This window comes from Crocodylus porosus, unplaced genomic scaffold (assembly GCF_001723895.1).
Source record: "Crocodylus porosus isolate Cpor-Errol unplaced genomic scaffold, CroPor_comp1, whole genome shotgun sequence".
NCBI classification, from domain to species: Eukaryota; Metazoa; Chordata; order Crocodylia; family Crocodylidae; genus Crocodylus; species Crocodylus porosus.
Window position 1 is genome coordinate 87,665,606 of NW_017728886.1, and position 15,054 is coordinate 87,680,659.

General features: G+C 42.0%; 1 protein-coding gene across 2 annotated transcripts in view; it reads right to left on the bottom strand.

Annotated features, from left to right (window-relative positions):
• Positions 1–5,776, bottom strand: part of AOAH (acyloxyacyl hydrolase) — a 158,505-nt gene extending 152,729 nt beyond the window's left edge. The window contains exons 1-2 of one of the 2 annotated variants that reach the window (XM_019538687.1): positions 5,685–5,776; positions 5,196–5,350 (exon numbers count right to left, since the gene is read on the bottom strand). In XM_019538687.1, coding sequence (XP_019394232.1) covers positions 5,196–5,349 — 154 coding nt within the window. In that variant the 5' untranslated portion in view covers position 5,350; positions 5,685–5,776. Of the gene's footprint in view, positions 1–5,195; positions 5,351–5,655 lie in introns of both variants that reach the window. The other variant, XM_019538695.1, reaches the window with a different exon arrangement.
• Between the last annotated feature and the right edge of the window lie 9,278 nt (positions 5,777–15,054).

Genomic DNA, 15,054 nt, shown 5'->3' on the forward strand with positions numbered 1-15,054 from the left:
AGATATGAAACTTCAGAATAACATCCATCAAAGGTGTGGCAGGTGGGATAAGTGGAGGCGTGACAGGCAGGGTCAACTCAACTGCAAAGGATGCTACTGCTACACAGCAGTTGGAGCCATTACACTCCCGATGTGGATGACCTTATTTTGAATTAATTGTGCCCTCTTCTGACTTAATTTAATCCATTTCCAAGCCAATTTCTAATAAATTGAGAGCATTCACACAGGAAGTTGATCAAGAATAACCAATCCACTTTAAAACCATACTTTCCCTTAATCTGTATTAAGTCCCCCATGTAGGTAAGCCCTTAATGTCTTAGCCATTTGATTAACATTACCTGAATATATTGGTAAATCAGCTAAGAATTAAGGCCAACAACTTGTGGATTCAACAAATCCAACACTGGTCTAAACCACCGTCCTTAATCTGACTGTACTGCATAGTAATGCAATACTTGTCTAGCTATTAGAGAACTCCGTTATAAGAAGAAGCCTTAGGATATGCAGGAAAATCAGAAAGCAGCAATAGTATGCATGTCTTGGCTGTCTCATTTGCTGTAGCCCAAGGGTAAGGGAAGAGAACTCAGTAGAGGAAGGCCTGTGACACATAGGTATGGCTATGAGGGAGGCTGCAGGCCATAATTATGGCCAGTAGGGCCACAATTAATACAGTGTATAGGCAGAGGCTCTGAAATGGTCTTGGAACAGAACGTCTTCAGAGAATTTGTTACCTGTTGACTTGGGTCAAATTCATTCCTGAAGCCAAAAAGGAGGTAGAATGAATGCAGTTGTATGGAGCTGTGAGAATACCAGCTAAGGTTCTGCCCAGCATTGTTGGGAGTTGTGGGTTCTCATCTGCCACTGACCTCCTGAGTGACTCTAAACAAGCCAATCCAACCTCGGAAGACCTCAGCTTCCCCACCATAAATGGTAAGAAACCTACTTCTTTATTCTGTGTTTAAGTGCAATGAGATCCTTGGATGAAAGCATCAGCTGAAGCATTTAAAATTATTAATAAATAGGAATTGTCCACCTTTTCTGCTCTGTGACAAATACACAAATGCAAATACAGGCTATTCCATGGCAGATGATACTTATTTTCCACAGTACCAAATGTATGCATTTTTCAAGAGCTCCTGCATATCTAGATCACTTGCTGTGTAATGGATTTATATAGGCTTTGCTATTCTAATGCCTCACCTACCAAACTACCCAGAGGCTTTGTGGTCTTAAAGATAAAATACACAGGGATTTGATTTTGGGAGCATCTGAAGGAAAATTATTCAGATTTTAGTTTCCAATTCCATTTTTATAATGTGTAATTATATTTCAGAAAGATATTGATGTATGTAAAGATTATTTTAGGTACCTACATTTGAAAACACTGGCTTAAAATGTAACATAAAATATTAGGAGAAAATATACTTTATGTAAAGTATTTGTATACATTTACAATTTACCTGGGATTTGAGCTGTGCTGCCTGCTGCAATATGCTGCTAAGCAAATTATTAATATGAAGATTGTCAGTATAACTCAGTGTAGGTGGGGCTCAGCATGTTATACAAGAAACTGAATACACACATTGGTTGCATTTCTTGCTTTCCATGCCAAGTACTGCATGATATCAGAAACAAAATTGTTCTGTTCCAGAAGACAATATCCTTATTCATTTTCTCCTCTTGATACTGTATATAGCCTCTTATAGGAATGTGCTCCTTCAGTTCCCACACCAAAAGGTTTACAATCATAAGATGTTACAACTGACAAAACAGAGTTGCAAATTTATGACTTCTAAAAGCATAGAAACTCATTCCTTTTGAGTATGTGCTGTACCTTCTATTACTATATATTGTAATAACTTATTTACACGAGTGAAACACAGTCAAGGGACTCAAGCAACTTTTCATGATCATATCATTCAAAAGAGCCAAAAGGTAATTTTTCCCAAGGAGAACAATGCCTTTAGATGAAGGGAAATTTCAGGAATTTCAATCTATAATCAGTAATATCTTCATACATGCCCAAGTGCATGTATAATGGTACACATACGTAGCATGTACATAGATCACATACACAGATGTATGGCATTTTACAGAACACATTTTGGATTGTAAATTACATTTTATGGTCACAGACTTCTAACGAAATTTAGGCAATGAACATATAAATATATATATACTGGCTTAATCTGCCTTTACACCTGTGTACATGTGGAACAGATAAATGATGTGCAGCCCTACACCAGTGTAAGCCACTCCCCTCCATAAGAAGACTGAAAAATGGCAGTCACTACATCAGTTCTGGCTATGGCAACATTTGGGTCACGTGTCTATGACATTAGGTTCTTTGGTCACCTTTTTGAAAATTTCTTGGAAGTTAAACATTCCTGAAAAGAGGCTTAGAATGAAAATACCTCTTCAGCTTTTCTATAGTGTCACTTCCAAAGTGGTCTACACCTGGGATTAATATACACATTATTGTATCATGTTTTCTTTGGATACATTTGAAACTTACACTGAGTATTGACTCAGTCCTGCTCACACTTCCTCCTTCCAGAATTATATTTAAATGAGTAGATTTGCCATGTAGATTTGCCATGCCTTTACATTGGTTTACCCAATACCAGATTTGACCCCAACTTTCAGTCTCTAATAAATGGTGTTATTACAAGGTTTCTCCATATAACTTTGTGCAGCACTCTGAGGACAATCAATTGTGTGTCAAACTGCTTGCCTAGACAAGATAACACACAGCTATTTTGTTACAAAAATTTTTCTAAAAGCCTCAAATTGTGTTTGGCACGTGCCAAAAAGTTGCATTAAGGTATTAAGACTGCAAACAGTATTCACCTTAGCTCTAGAGCTTGCTACTCGACAATATATATTCACTCCTATATCCATGCCATAAAAAGGACAACTAGACAGAGACAGACCATTTAAGTAATTGTATATCACAAATTAACAGGGTTAGTAATTTACACTTTATAATATTGGAAAGCTTGGAATCAAGTGCTTGGGTTTCCACCTGTTTTGTAAGTTAGTGGCATTGAAAATACCTCTGGTTTCAGTAGGGTACCCTCTGCTACCTTTGAGGACATCATTTCTAAGGTGGGTGCAAGAGATCATTAGGAGAAGTTGTTGAAAAGAGCAAAACAGCATTATATTGGGTCTGAAGAAGGTGAAATTTGTCTGTGCTGCTGACCCATGAAATGTCATTCAGCTGATGATGCTGATTAAAAGAGATTCTGTAACTTTCAAAGTCTCTCCAATAGGCACCTGCCCATCTATTTTTGATGATTTCAACAATGCATTTTTATTTTGCAGTTAAGAGAGGTGTCGGTAACCTGTTTTGGTCAAGCGTCAAGGTCTGTGGTGTTATCTGAATGATTTCTGTGTCACTATTGCCGTGCAACAAAGTGCCCCTTTGTTTCATCAAAAATGAGCACTCAGTGCACTGACAGAATTTGGCATGTCTCTTCAAAGAGTGAATGGATATCACAGAAAAAGGTTCAGTGATTCTGGGGATTGGATGAGCTTTAGATATTTTTCCTTTCAATTCTATGACCCAGTGCAGCCACCTGGGAATCAGATACAGTCCTATGGTTGTAAGCGTGAGATAAGTGGGCATTATGTAAAAAATGGGAAAAGGACTGAATTAAAAATCATTTCTTGTAAGCAAACTAACTCCTTTACCTGTCCTGCTAACAAGTTGGAGTAATAAAAATGAAAGAATTTTTAAAAGACTGTTTACTTTTCTCAGCTTATGCTGCTTGTTTGCTATTTGCATTGCTGTCAGCTTGGACAATAAAAGTAAATGAAATCTATTTTTATTTTTATTAAAGTTTCATTTTCAGGTCCTCAGTACTGCAGGGCCTGTGTTGCAGATATGCTTGAATAATGTTTAATTATTTTTTTAAAAAAAGACAGTGGGTTTTTTTTCTTCTTGTTGGTTTGTTTTGTTTTCAAAAGCTGTTTTTTTACAAAGCCTAAAGATATTTTCTCTTGTTTTCCTCAACTGTAACAAAAAAAAAGTTTTGATTGAAAGTAAATGGCTTCCCTTACATAGAGTGAAAAACAGCAATTTTCACCTGGCAAATATGTGGCTTTTATGTCCTGAATGATCTAAAAATAGGACAAATAAAACATGCTTGATCATAAGGTAAAATTATGTATGTTTTGTCAGTATAAAACAAATTTAAAAATATACACAGCACTGTATTTTTCTTGATTGACCAGTTCTCCTACCTATTGCATTTCACACAGTTCAAAAGTGCCCACAGCTGATTCTGACTTGAGCATTTATCAAACTCACTACACTTTGGGACTATATTGGCTGAGGCTATAGGTCCAGGCATGTTTGCTAATGGAGATATGCTTCTCCAGACTCAAAAGGATATTTGCTCCACCTCTCATGAAGACAGCATAATATAATATAGGTTGAATACCCCAGGGGAGAGAATGCACCATCTCAGCCTCTGCAGCTACTCCTGCAACCTGGAAAAGCAGCTGCAATCCCTCTGTGCCATGTGTATGGAGAGGGTAGTGAAGGCCACTGGAGAAGCAGGGGTGCAAGGCCTCTCCCCTTGCATTTGGTTATGCTTCTTCTTTGGCAGGGGACATGCAGCATGCACAACTTCCCCAGGAAACAAGGACTTTTGTAACATCAAGAAACTTTGCACACACCCTTCCTACCAAGATAGATCTCAACATATCAGAAAGCCTTGGGTCCTATTTCTTAAGACAGATCTATTTCTTAAGACAGTTTTGCCAGGAAAAACCCCTTCAAAAAGAAACATTTGGCTTCTGAGGGGAAGCTAGAGGAATTCCTCATCTTTATGATGAAATAAAACACAGCAATATTCATTCAAGCAATTATAATTATTAATAGCTATTGACATCCTGCTTTCAGTTGCCCAACTAATAAATGAGAACATCAATGTACCTCAAGCATTACTCCCCGCAGAGGGGAAAATGTGAAGTTTGGAAACAGCAGCTCCAAACCTACGTCACAAACACGTCAGACCCTTTATTAGACTCGGAGAGTTTTAAGGCAGTTATTTCATGGAAGAGTGCTGCAGCAGCCGTAGATGCTGTGATAGATTAGGCATGATTTATTCCGTCTCCACATTTCCTTTGTTTGCCAGCGTCGCAGCTACTGAACTAGTAAAGGGAGCGAGCAAAATTTGAATACATACCAATGCAGGCAAGGCCTTGGTGGCTCCCACTGGTGAGGGGGGGCACTGGTTGGTGGGCACTGCCAGGCAGAGCACAGGACGTGGTGTCCTTCAAATGAACTATGAGGACGAGGGTGAAGAATATGGGAAGAAACAGTTGCCCAAGCCCCCTCATCCTAGGGAGAGAGAGAGAAAGAGCCATGAGGCAGAAAGAGAGGAGTCAGGGGCACACATTCATTCCCCTGCTAACCAAGCAGGGACTTGCACACCTGTTTCTTATTCACTGTCAGGGGAGAGAGAAACACTCAGTTATGGCCCCACACAGGTACTCAGGGAGCTCCTGGTTCTCCACCACTGAATCCCAACCCTCATGGGAAGGGACAGTGCCCTATTACATACATGCATTGGGGGGGGGGGAGGGAATACACAAGCAAACAGTCACCCCCCCCACTCAAAACTGTCTCCCCTTATTCCTACACACCTGTTGTTACCCTTTTCTATCTTCCCCACCTTTTTTCCTCCTGCTTGTCTTGGAACAGGAGGAGGCTTGTATAAGCTGGGCTCTGGCGTGACCTGTAGCAGCAGCAGCAGCAGCAGACTAACTGATCTTAAAACCACAGCAAATGCTAGAGCCTGTTAGAGTTAACAGAGCAAGATACTTCTCTACACAGCTACTGTTGCAAAAAAAAAAAAAAAAAAAAGAAACCCACAAACTACCTTCTATTTCTGCTCCTGACCTCCCCTATGGAAACCAATAGAAAAACCCAAACCGTTCCACTGATCTCTCAGGTTGCACCTTCCACGTTGTTAGAAATAGGGAATATTAATAATAATAGATAATACCCTCTGAGTCGGTGTCTCGCTCACTGTAAATGGCACGGTTCTCCGTATTCTTTTTCCTCTTTACCAACAAGTGTAGTTTGCTTGTTGTGGGGGTGGGAATTAGGTTGAAGGGTGCCCAGCCCCGTATTTCACTAGGGCTTTCAATTCTCCTGAAATCTAATCATGAGGAAAGAAAAGAAAGCAAAGCCAAGTTGCCATGGAATGAGAACAATTGGATTAAAAGTAGCTGATGGTTTCAAACCAGACATGGACACCTCTATTCTCATCAATGTTTGCAGAGTTTGTTTACACAGACAAGTTTACATGTTTAAAAAACCCTGTAATTTCCTGCTTTGACTGTCAGAACTACTAAGGGGTTTGGTGCTTTTTTAAAGGAGGTTTGCAAGAGGGATTCAAATAAATGCCTCTGTCTGAAGTAAAAATAAATAGTAAAATGGCATATTAAAATGACAGAACATTACACATGATATGTCCTCAAATATCTTAATCAAAGAAAAATGGTCTTTGGGGTAAGACACTTATCATGGACTAAGGAGAACTGGGTTCACCAACTTCCTGAATGCCACTGGCTAACTTATTCTCTGTATGCCTCAGTTCCTCATATGATAAACAGGAATGAATGTACTCTCTTTCCTGTTTTTCATCTTGGCTTATAAATTCTTACACTCTTTCTCTTGCTATATTTTTGTGCAATTTGGCAGGTATTCAATCTAGTTTGGGGTCTCCAATACAAATAACTTCAATAAATGCTGATGTCCTTTTATATGGGAACCACCAACAAATGCTGGTGTCCTTTTATATGGGAACCTTAGATAACAGACAGCTCAAGAACTGAAAGTTTCCATTGATTTTAAGGAATAAACACAGTATCCTGTTGTATCAGGTGCTGATCTGATAGCTGTGGGAAAGTTGATTGAAAAATGTAATCTGAAAGCATCTCACAGCAGATTGTAATTTGCATTCTTTAAACCAATCTTCAGTACTATAAATATATGCTCCTTGTCCTCAAAGAACATTAAAAAGAAACTGAAGGTAATAGTTATAATTTGAATTCTTCAGACTGGTCCCTGCTTTTCTTGGAGCTGGCAGTCAGAGGAATAACTAGGAGTGTTGGTACCCTGGGTGGGGGAGGAAGGAAGAAGCAGGTGCTACATGCTACTGCTTCACGCAGGGACTGCTGTAGCTGCTATGGCAGTGCACGCTCCCTGAGCATAGTGCCGGCTCCCAAGCGGATGCCATTGCAGTACACCCTCTAAATTGTTGTCCTGGGCTGACGCTGTGCTTGCTTACCCCTAGTTCTGCTATTGCTGGCAGTCTTGCCTTTCCTTTGAATAACAGCCAAACACATGTTTTTTCACATGCCAACCTATTGAAATCTGCTGGGTTCCTCCCCACCACATCATTAAAAACTCACTATAAAAAGACAGTGATGGTAACTCTGCTAATCACCCATGAAACTTTTTTCACTTACATTTGAGTTGGTTTCTAATGAGGCTTTGACATCCAGGACAGGGCACTTGGTATGCTTCTCACTTTAAGAGAAGAGGCTGCTGGGAAAGCAGCCTGCAGGTGCAGCAAGGGCCAATTAGGGAGTCACTTGACTAAGGAGGGGATTGGGCTTGAGCTATATAAGCCCAGGGGTCTGTAGCCCAAGAAGGACGGCTGCCAGCAGGGCACTGACCTAGGAGTGGGGCCAGGGTGTAGGCAGACTAAAGGTCAAGGTCAGGGATCACAGCTGGAGCCCAAGGGGGCCAAGGAGCCCAGGAAGGGTGTCTGACATCAGGAAAGAGTAGTACCCAATGGGAGTGAGTATTGGGGAGAATGGAGCAGAGCCCACGTTTAGGCTTGCTCTCAGACCCTTAGGCAGCCTCCTTTTAATAAAACACTTGCATCAAAGGTGAGGTGGGTGAGCAAGGAGGGGAGGGCATCCTAGAGCTGGAGCCAAGCAGGGATTGTATGGCCCCCAGGGGCCATCACAGCCACCCCTGGAGCACAAACTTGCTACAACGTCCTTTAAAACAGTTGATATAGATTCATGGGAGGCTCCCCAGTACCTATATTTTAGGGCTGCTCCTATTTTATATCTAGAGCAGTGGTTCTCAACCTTTGTAGTATAAAGGCACTCTCCATAACTTCTGAGAACTGAGCAGCACCCCATTTCTAAAACTAATTTATTTTTACAGTGCTTAGCTCCTTGTGGAAGGGCGGGAGAGTGGGAGCAGGGAAGAGCCTGAGGCTGCAGGCATCCCCTCACACCTGCTCATCTCCTAATATATCGTGGTACCCTTCAAGCGGCCTGGTTGCTAGTCACTGATCTAGAGCAAAATACAGAAATAGAGAACAAGACTCAGAAAGTTCGTACATAGAGCTTTGTTTGCCAGATCATCAGCTGTGGCTGGTGAGCTTAAACCATAAACAGATGTTAGCTCTCTCCTTTGCTCAGTTTAGTTACCTGGCAGGATAACTCAGAAATCCATGTACCAAAGATCTGAGTGATTGTTTTCTCTACGATTCATGTGTTGTGAAAACTATTGAGCTAATATAAGAACCCAGACCTTTAAAGTATATAATCTGATCAGGCAAATAGGACATTAACGTGCTCACTGTTAAAGTTAAGATGAACATTTGACTCCTCAACATGAAACCTTTCTACCTCTTGCAAGTGGCTGCTTACAAACATGGAAGAAAAAAAGAAAACAGAGCTTTACTTTCAGCTCAGCACGTCCCTGAGCACAGCGCATGCCCAGCTTTAGCTAAGAGCACCAAAAAGCCCTGCAGAAGTGTGCAATCTATACAGACACTGGGGAGTTGGTCAAACTAATGTGCTTCCTCTTCCAGTAAAGTGCTGTTTTGTTTTTTTCATGTCTGTCAGCATCTAGGCTAGTATTAACCTAGATGTTCATTTTCCCCTCCTGCTAAGTGTATTTTGAACCTAACAATGGTAATAGTCCATACTTAAGGTTGGACATTATGGCCTTACTGGTCTTTATGATCTCTGTATTCATTTTAGAACAGCAGACGAAGAGCAGATTACATTGCATAGTTCTAAATAAGAGTCTGAATTAGGTTTAACAGAAGAAAAATGCCTTAAAATTCCTTCTAAACTAAGAGACTCACTGAGGCTGTAAACTCTTTGGAGCAGGGTCTGTCTTTTCATGATTTTTGTATATAATCCAGGACAATGGGGCAGCCATTTGTGACTGTGATAGCCTTACTACAAGGTAGTGTCACTTTACTACAAATAAATAATAAAACAAATAGTATGAACTACAATAGGCAACATCCTGCCTTCCACAGATTGCTGAGGAGAATGCTTACCGTCTGAGTGACACCTCCTGGAGTTACGATACCTTTGCTAACAAGACCATACCTCCCAGCAGCCAAATTTTGGCTGACACGTGTATGAGTGCATTTGTTGATGGAAGGAAGGCCTCTCTGCACCCTTGTGCTCCTCTGATGCCTGCACAGACACAACTATGATTTCCCTTTTAAGAGGTCTATACACAATTAAAGAGTCAGGGGTGGGGAGAGGGAGGCTGGAATGAAATCTTGATGTCTTGCTTTAAGCTAAAGATGATTGTGCTATAGCCACCTTTAGAACTTTTTGAGACTTTATACCTGTTTTCCAGGTCTGAAAGCCAGTGACTGATTTGGATCCTACACAGGCTTTCTGAAAGCCTGATGCACTTCTTTTCTGTTGTTCCTGATCATTTTACTCTGCTTTATTCATTTTACCAGGGCTATTCATGGGAGTAAAGTGATAGGATCAATAGCTAAAATGTGTCTTTCCTAATTGAATGTTAATATAGAATCAGTGACAACAGAGACGCAGGGCATGTCTACATGGCCTCTGACCATGGTAGGAAGCACAGCCTGTCCAGTGTAAAATGAAGATGATAGTATTTATCTCACAGAGGAGCTGTGAGGATAACTACATCTGAAAAACTGTGAAATGCTGAGATCCTGTGGTTGAGGTTTCAGACACTGTAAGGCTGGAATTCACTAATTTAGTGTGCATGCTCCAGCCCCATACTGGAGCACAACACTCTGCAGGAACATACACAAGTGTCAAAGTGGAGGTGGGAAGTGTTCGGAAACTTGTACCCCAAGTGACACCAGCAAGGCAACATATAAAAGCTCCTCTGCTGTTAACCTTACCCTTCCAGTAGGGTTGCCAACTCCGTTCAATCTATTCTGGGAGGTTTAGGGACAGACATTACACACAAACTGGTTTAAGTGATCAGAAACTGGTTTAAACCTGTAACAGCAGATGTTCAGTGCACATAAACAGGTTTGAGAATTGGCTGAAAGTGGTTTAAGAGAAACCTGGTTGAATGTAGTATCAGACTTAACAGATTTGGCTCAAACCAGTTTATGCAATCTCTGTCCCAGACCCCTTGCTGATTTAAGATAAACCAGATATCCCCAGCATCCTAGCATGTTCTCTGGGCTGGGCTGGGCAGGGCAGGGCTCTTTGTTCCACAGCAGGGCTGGCCCCTCCCCTCTGCTGCCTGGCTAGAGCTCTGGCAGAGGCTGCAGGATGCTCCCCGCCTCCACTCCCTGCTAAGCAGGAATTCCCCCCTCCCTGCTCTGTCTTGCTGAGGAGATATCTGTGTATTATCTACCAGACCACATGCTGGCTACAGTCTGTGCTGAATCAACAGGTAGCTGGTAATGTCCCTCTGTTGTTTTCTTAATTGGGAGATAAACACTGTTATTAATTCCCAGCTGGCTAATTACAGCATCTTGCCAGAGCCTGGCTACACCCCCCTGGCTACGCTTCTATGCTGTGGAAGGAAGGGAGGGCTGCTCTAGTGCCCCCCAGCTTCTAGCATGAGTCACTGCATTTCTGCCATGTGCCTGCATTTCTGGCATGTCTGTTCAGTTATAAAACTGATTTAGCTTAGCCAGGTTAGACTATCCTGCAAAGATTGAATCAATTCAGACTCAGGCTTTTTGACTGTCTGTCCCTAGCCAATGAGATTAATGAGTCATTACATCAGGACATTACTATTACATTTTTAAAACCCACTGGCCTACTGTATAAATCGGATTTGACATTTAATATTTATTTTAATGAATGAATCATTTATCTCCTGGGTGACTGTCAGCAGTTTCCTGGAGATTTATATCTAATTCCTGGAGACTCCAGGGAGATGCTGGTGGAAGGTAATGGTCCAACTTGACTCCTAAATAAGTGACATGGTAACAAAGTTTGGTTTCCAATTTTGACTTTTTTTCTTTCCTCGTTTGGTTGTTGTTTAGATGGAAGGCTGTTGCCACTGTTTTAGTGAGGCTGAGCTGGAGCTGCTATTTTTGGAAGTAGCCAGCAAGCGTGTTCATGTCTGATGTCAAAGTGGATTCAAATGGTTCCCATTGTTTGCTTGATTTGGTAAGAACCAAATCATTGGCATAAGCGTACTTCTTGGACTGGGTGTCAGGCAGGTTGACCATGTACATATTGAAAAGCAATGGAGAAAGTACCGAGGCTTGCAAGGACACCATTCTTAAGGTTTCTGGGGTGGCTTTCCTGTCCATCATAGTTCTGAAGCATGAGCATAACAAAACTGACAATCGTTTTGTCAGGTATCATTTGGAGGAGCTTGTAGTAGAGGCCATGGAGCCAGACAGTATCATATGCAGCAGTTAAATCCACCAGGACAGTGCTGACCTTCTCCCCAGCCTCAGTGCCTTGAGTAAAGAGAGTTAATGCCTTGAGTAAGGAGAGTTACCTGCTCTACTGTTGACCTTCGGCGTCTAAAACCAACTTGGCTTCTTAGACAGCTGCAGATAAATTAGGGGGTAGACTTAGGCATAAATGATCCATTCCAGTAGCTTGTATGGAATGCACAGGAGGGAGATTGGCCTATAGCTCTTTGCATCATCATTGAGCTTGTTAGGCTTTAGGACTGCAACAACTGTGGCCTTTCTCCAAATGTGAGAGATAGTGCTACATTTGATGCAGCTGGACCAGTCAGTAGATGGCACATATCACTGGCAATTCTTCACAGTCCAGGATAACTGTCTTCCATGATCACTTTATTTGTGGCTCCAAATGACAGAGCCATAGATCATCCAAGATGGACAGACTTTGTTGCAAGTCAGGCATGTGTTTCTGCATGGGATGGGTGGCTCTGGATTCTTGATTCGGTTCATGACATGCTATTTCTTCCACTCCCACTTTTCCTATTATCAGAATAAGGGCTCAAAGTACTGAGATCCTTGCAGAAGACTCTTCCTCCATTTGGGGTGGTCCTAGGCAATAGTCTCCCACAAATTGATGTTGCATTTTTTCAATTTGGCCTTAATGATGTACTTGAAGCACTTTCTCTGTGCTCTTTCCTCTTAAGCATATGCCTTGACTGACCTGGGAGAAAAAAAATTGCTTTGGGAATCTGGAGTCAGACATCTGAATGATGTGGCCAGGCAGCAAAGTTGATGTTGGATGATTATTGCCTTGATGCTCATGTTGTTTGCTTGGAAGAGGACACTAATGTTGGAGTATCTGTCTTTCTCACTAGATTCAAAGGATCTTCCACAGGCAGCATTGATGGTACTTCTCCAATGACTTGAGGTGTCTCTGGTACATTATCCATGTTTCAGCTCCATACAATAGATCACGACTGCTTGATAAAGCATGAACTTGGTCTCAGATCTGATGTCTCGATCTTCAAATCCTCAGGTGTCTTCTGGTGTCTTGCACTTTTAAGGTGATGTTGGATTTCTTCATTGATGTCAGTCTTCTGTAAGAGATGGCTTCCAAGGTACAGGAAATACTTAACATTCTCCAGAGTCTCACTGTGAATCTGATTTACCAGAGCTGGGGACAGCTTAAGAGCTTGCTGATGGAGGACCTTGGCCTTCTGAATGTTAAGCGTCAATCCCATTTTCTTATATGACTAGGTAAAGATGACATCAATTGCCCGAAGGTCTACTTCCAAGTGAACACACACTACAGCATCACCAGCATAGTGGAGCTCAAAGATTGAGGTTGGGGTGGCCTTGGTTTTGGCTCGGAGTCAGTTGAGACGGAACAGCTTGGCACTCAAGAGGACATAAATAGGATATGGGTTTTGCAGGACCAAGAAAGCTTGGTGTTGTGCACTTGTTATTGTATTTTGGTAACTCTTCTGCTTAAGTTACTTTATGTGGCTGTGTATATCAGTTCCCAAAACGTACTATAAGCAGGGGTAGGTGGCTGATAGCAAAAGCACTGAGCACCAATTACACTTGTTTCTACTCAGCCAAAACCTGCTGCTAGTGGCTGAGACAGGGTTAAATCTTTAACAGCAGAGCTTGCAAGAAGAGAGTGAGTGACACTGAGGAATGGACTGTGCCTCTCTTGAAGGTCTCTCAGAGAGCCAGCTCCTGGCAGCCATTTCAGCATCCAGCCTTGAAGTCAACTTTCCCGTCTAAAACTCACCTCCCAATTCTGTGTGGCTAATTTTTTGGGACAGGGGTGCATGCAATAGGCAGCTAAACATGGTATTTGATTTTTAAAGTATGAAACTAGTCCCTCCTTCCTCTCATATATATGCACAATGTTATAATTATTTTATCATTATTATTTTGGGAGGTCGGTTTTATTTGACATGTCATTCCTTCTTTTTAAAAGAATGGGCATGTGTCTTCTGTTCCAGAACAAGGAAAGAAAAAAAGAAGGAAAGAAATCCTTAGAGAACCAGTCACCATCTTTGTATTTTCATAGCATCACTCTTAATGCCCTTTGACTCCTAATTTCTCACTGGTTCATTGCCTTGGTTATTTTTCATTACTGCTCTCACATTTTCTGGGACTGTCATAATCATCTCTGTGGTTGGTGCATTATCATGGCATAGATGAACATTTCTAAGGCCTCATGTGGATTTTCTACAGTGCTACATCCAACTGAGTCATTCCCCCTGCCCCAGTTTTCTTATCAGTTTCTGCTTGTGGTTCAGGTTATGCATCTATTTCAGACTCTCTTTCAATTTCCCTGTCATTCAAAGCTCCAGGGAAAGCATTCAAACCAATATTTTTCTACACTCATATCTGAGAATTTGTTCCCAGCTATTACCAACCTGTAGATGAGATGATCATCCTTTATTCTGTAACCTTTAATGAAATTAACTGTCTTAGCCTGAAAGAGCTGTTGATATGTATTGCATTTGGAAATGTAAATTGCTGACATTAAACAGTTTGGTTTCAGGTATGACAAAACATGTGATCTTTTGAGATTTTTTAGAATAAAAGACTAGTATAAAATGTTACCATGCTAATAAAATATGCATTGCCTTTTTAGCCAATCATCTTAAAGTTACTTACATCAGCATAGTCATACTGTAATAAAATCATGTTAACAACCATAAGTACACAGTACCATATGTTTGTAGGGAGTTTTACAGAGACTCTGCTCCTGCATTTGGATCCATTTGGGCACAAGCTTTTGCCTACCATGTGGTTACTAAAATGTGATTCTGCTTTCCACACATGAAACGCATCCAGAAGAATAACGGAGTTTGAGTCATTGATGAGAAGATGTGAAAAGGGAACCTTTAGAACAGGGGTTGTCAACCAGGGGTATGTGTACCCCCAAGGGTACTTAGAAAGGCCATAGGGGGTACTCACAGGTGGGCTGGTGGGCAGGAATGGAGCACACCCTGGGGTACAGCGGTGGCATTTCCCCTGGTGCATTCCCAGGCTTTGCCTTTTACCTGGAGGAGGGGGACGGGAAGGGCGAGGGACGCGCCAGGTGCCACTGGCCCCATGCAGCACACCATGGCGCCTCCCTGCCCCCCATCCCAGCTCACTTTCCTGATTGGCCACTACCCCCTTACAGCAGAGCTGTGAGGGTCTGAATGGTGGGGGTGGGGTGGAGAGTGTGTCTTCTGCCTGCCCCCGGCGGTGCATGATTGGCTGGGTGTAAGGCCCATCAGCAACCTGAGGAGCTGTGAATGGCCCAGGGAAAGTGGTGTGGTGCATGATTAAATGGGGCAGCAATGGTAGCAGTGGTGGTGCCTGCATGTGAGCTCCTCCCCATTTGGCCCTCCATCCCAAT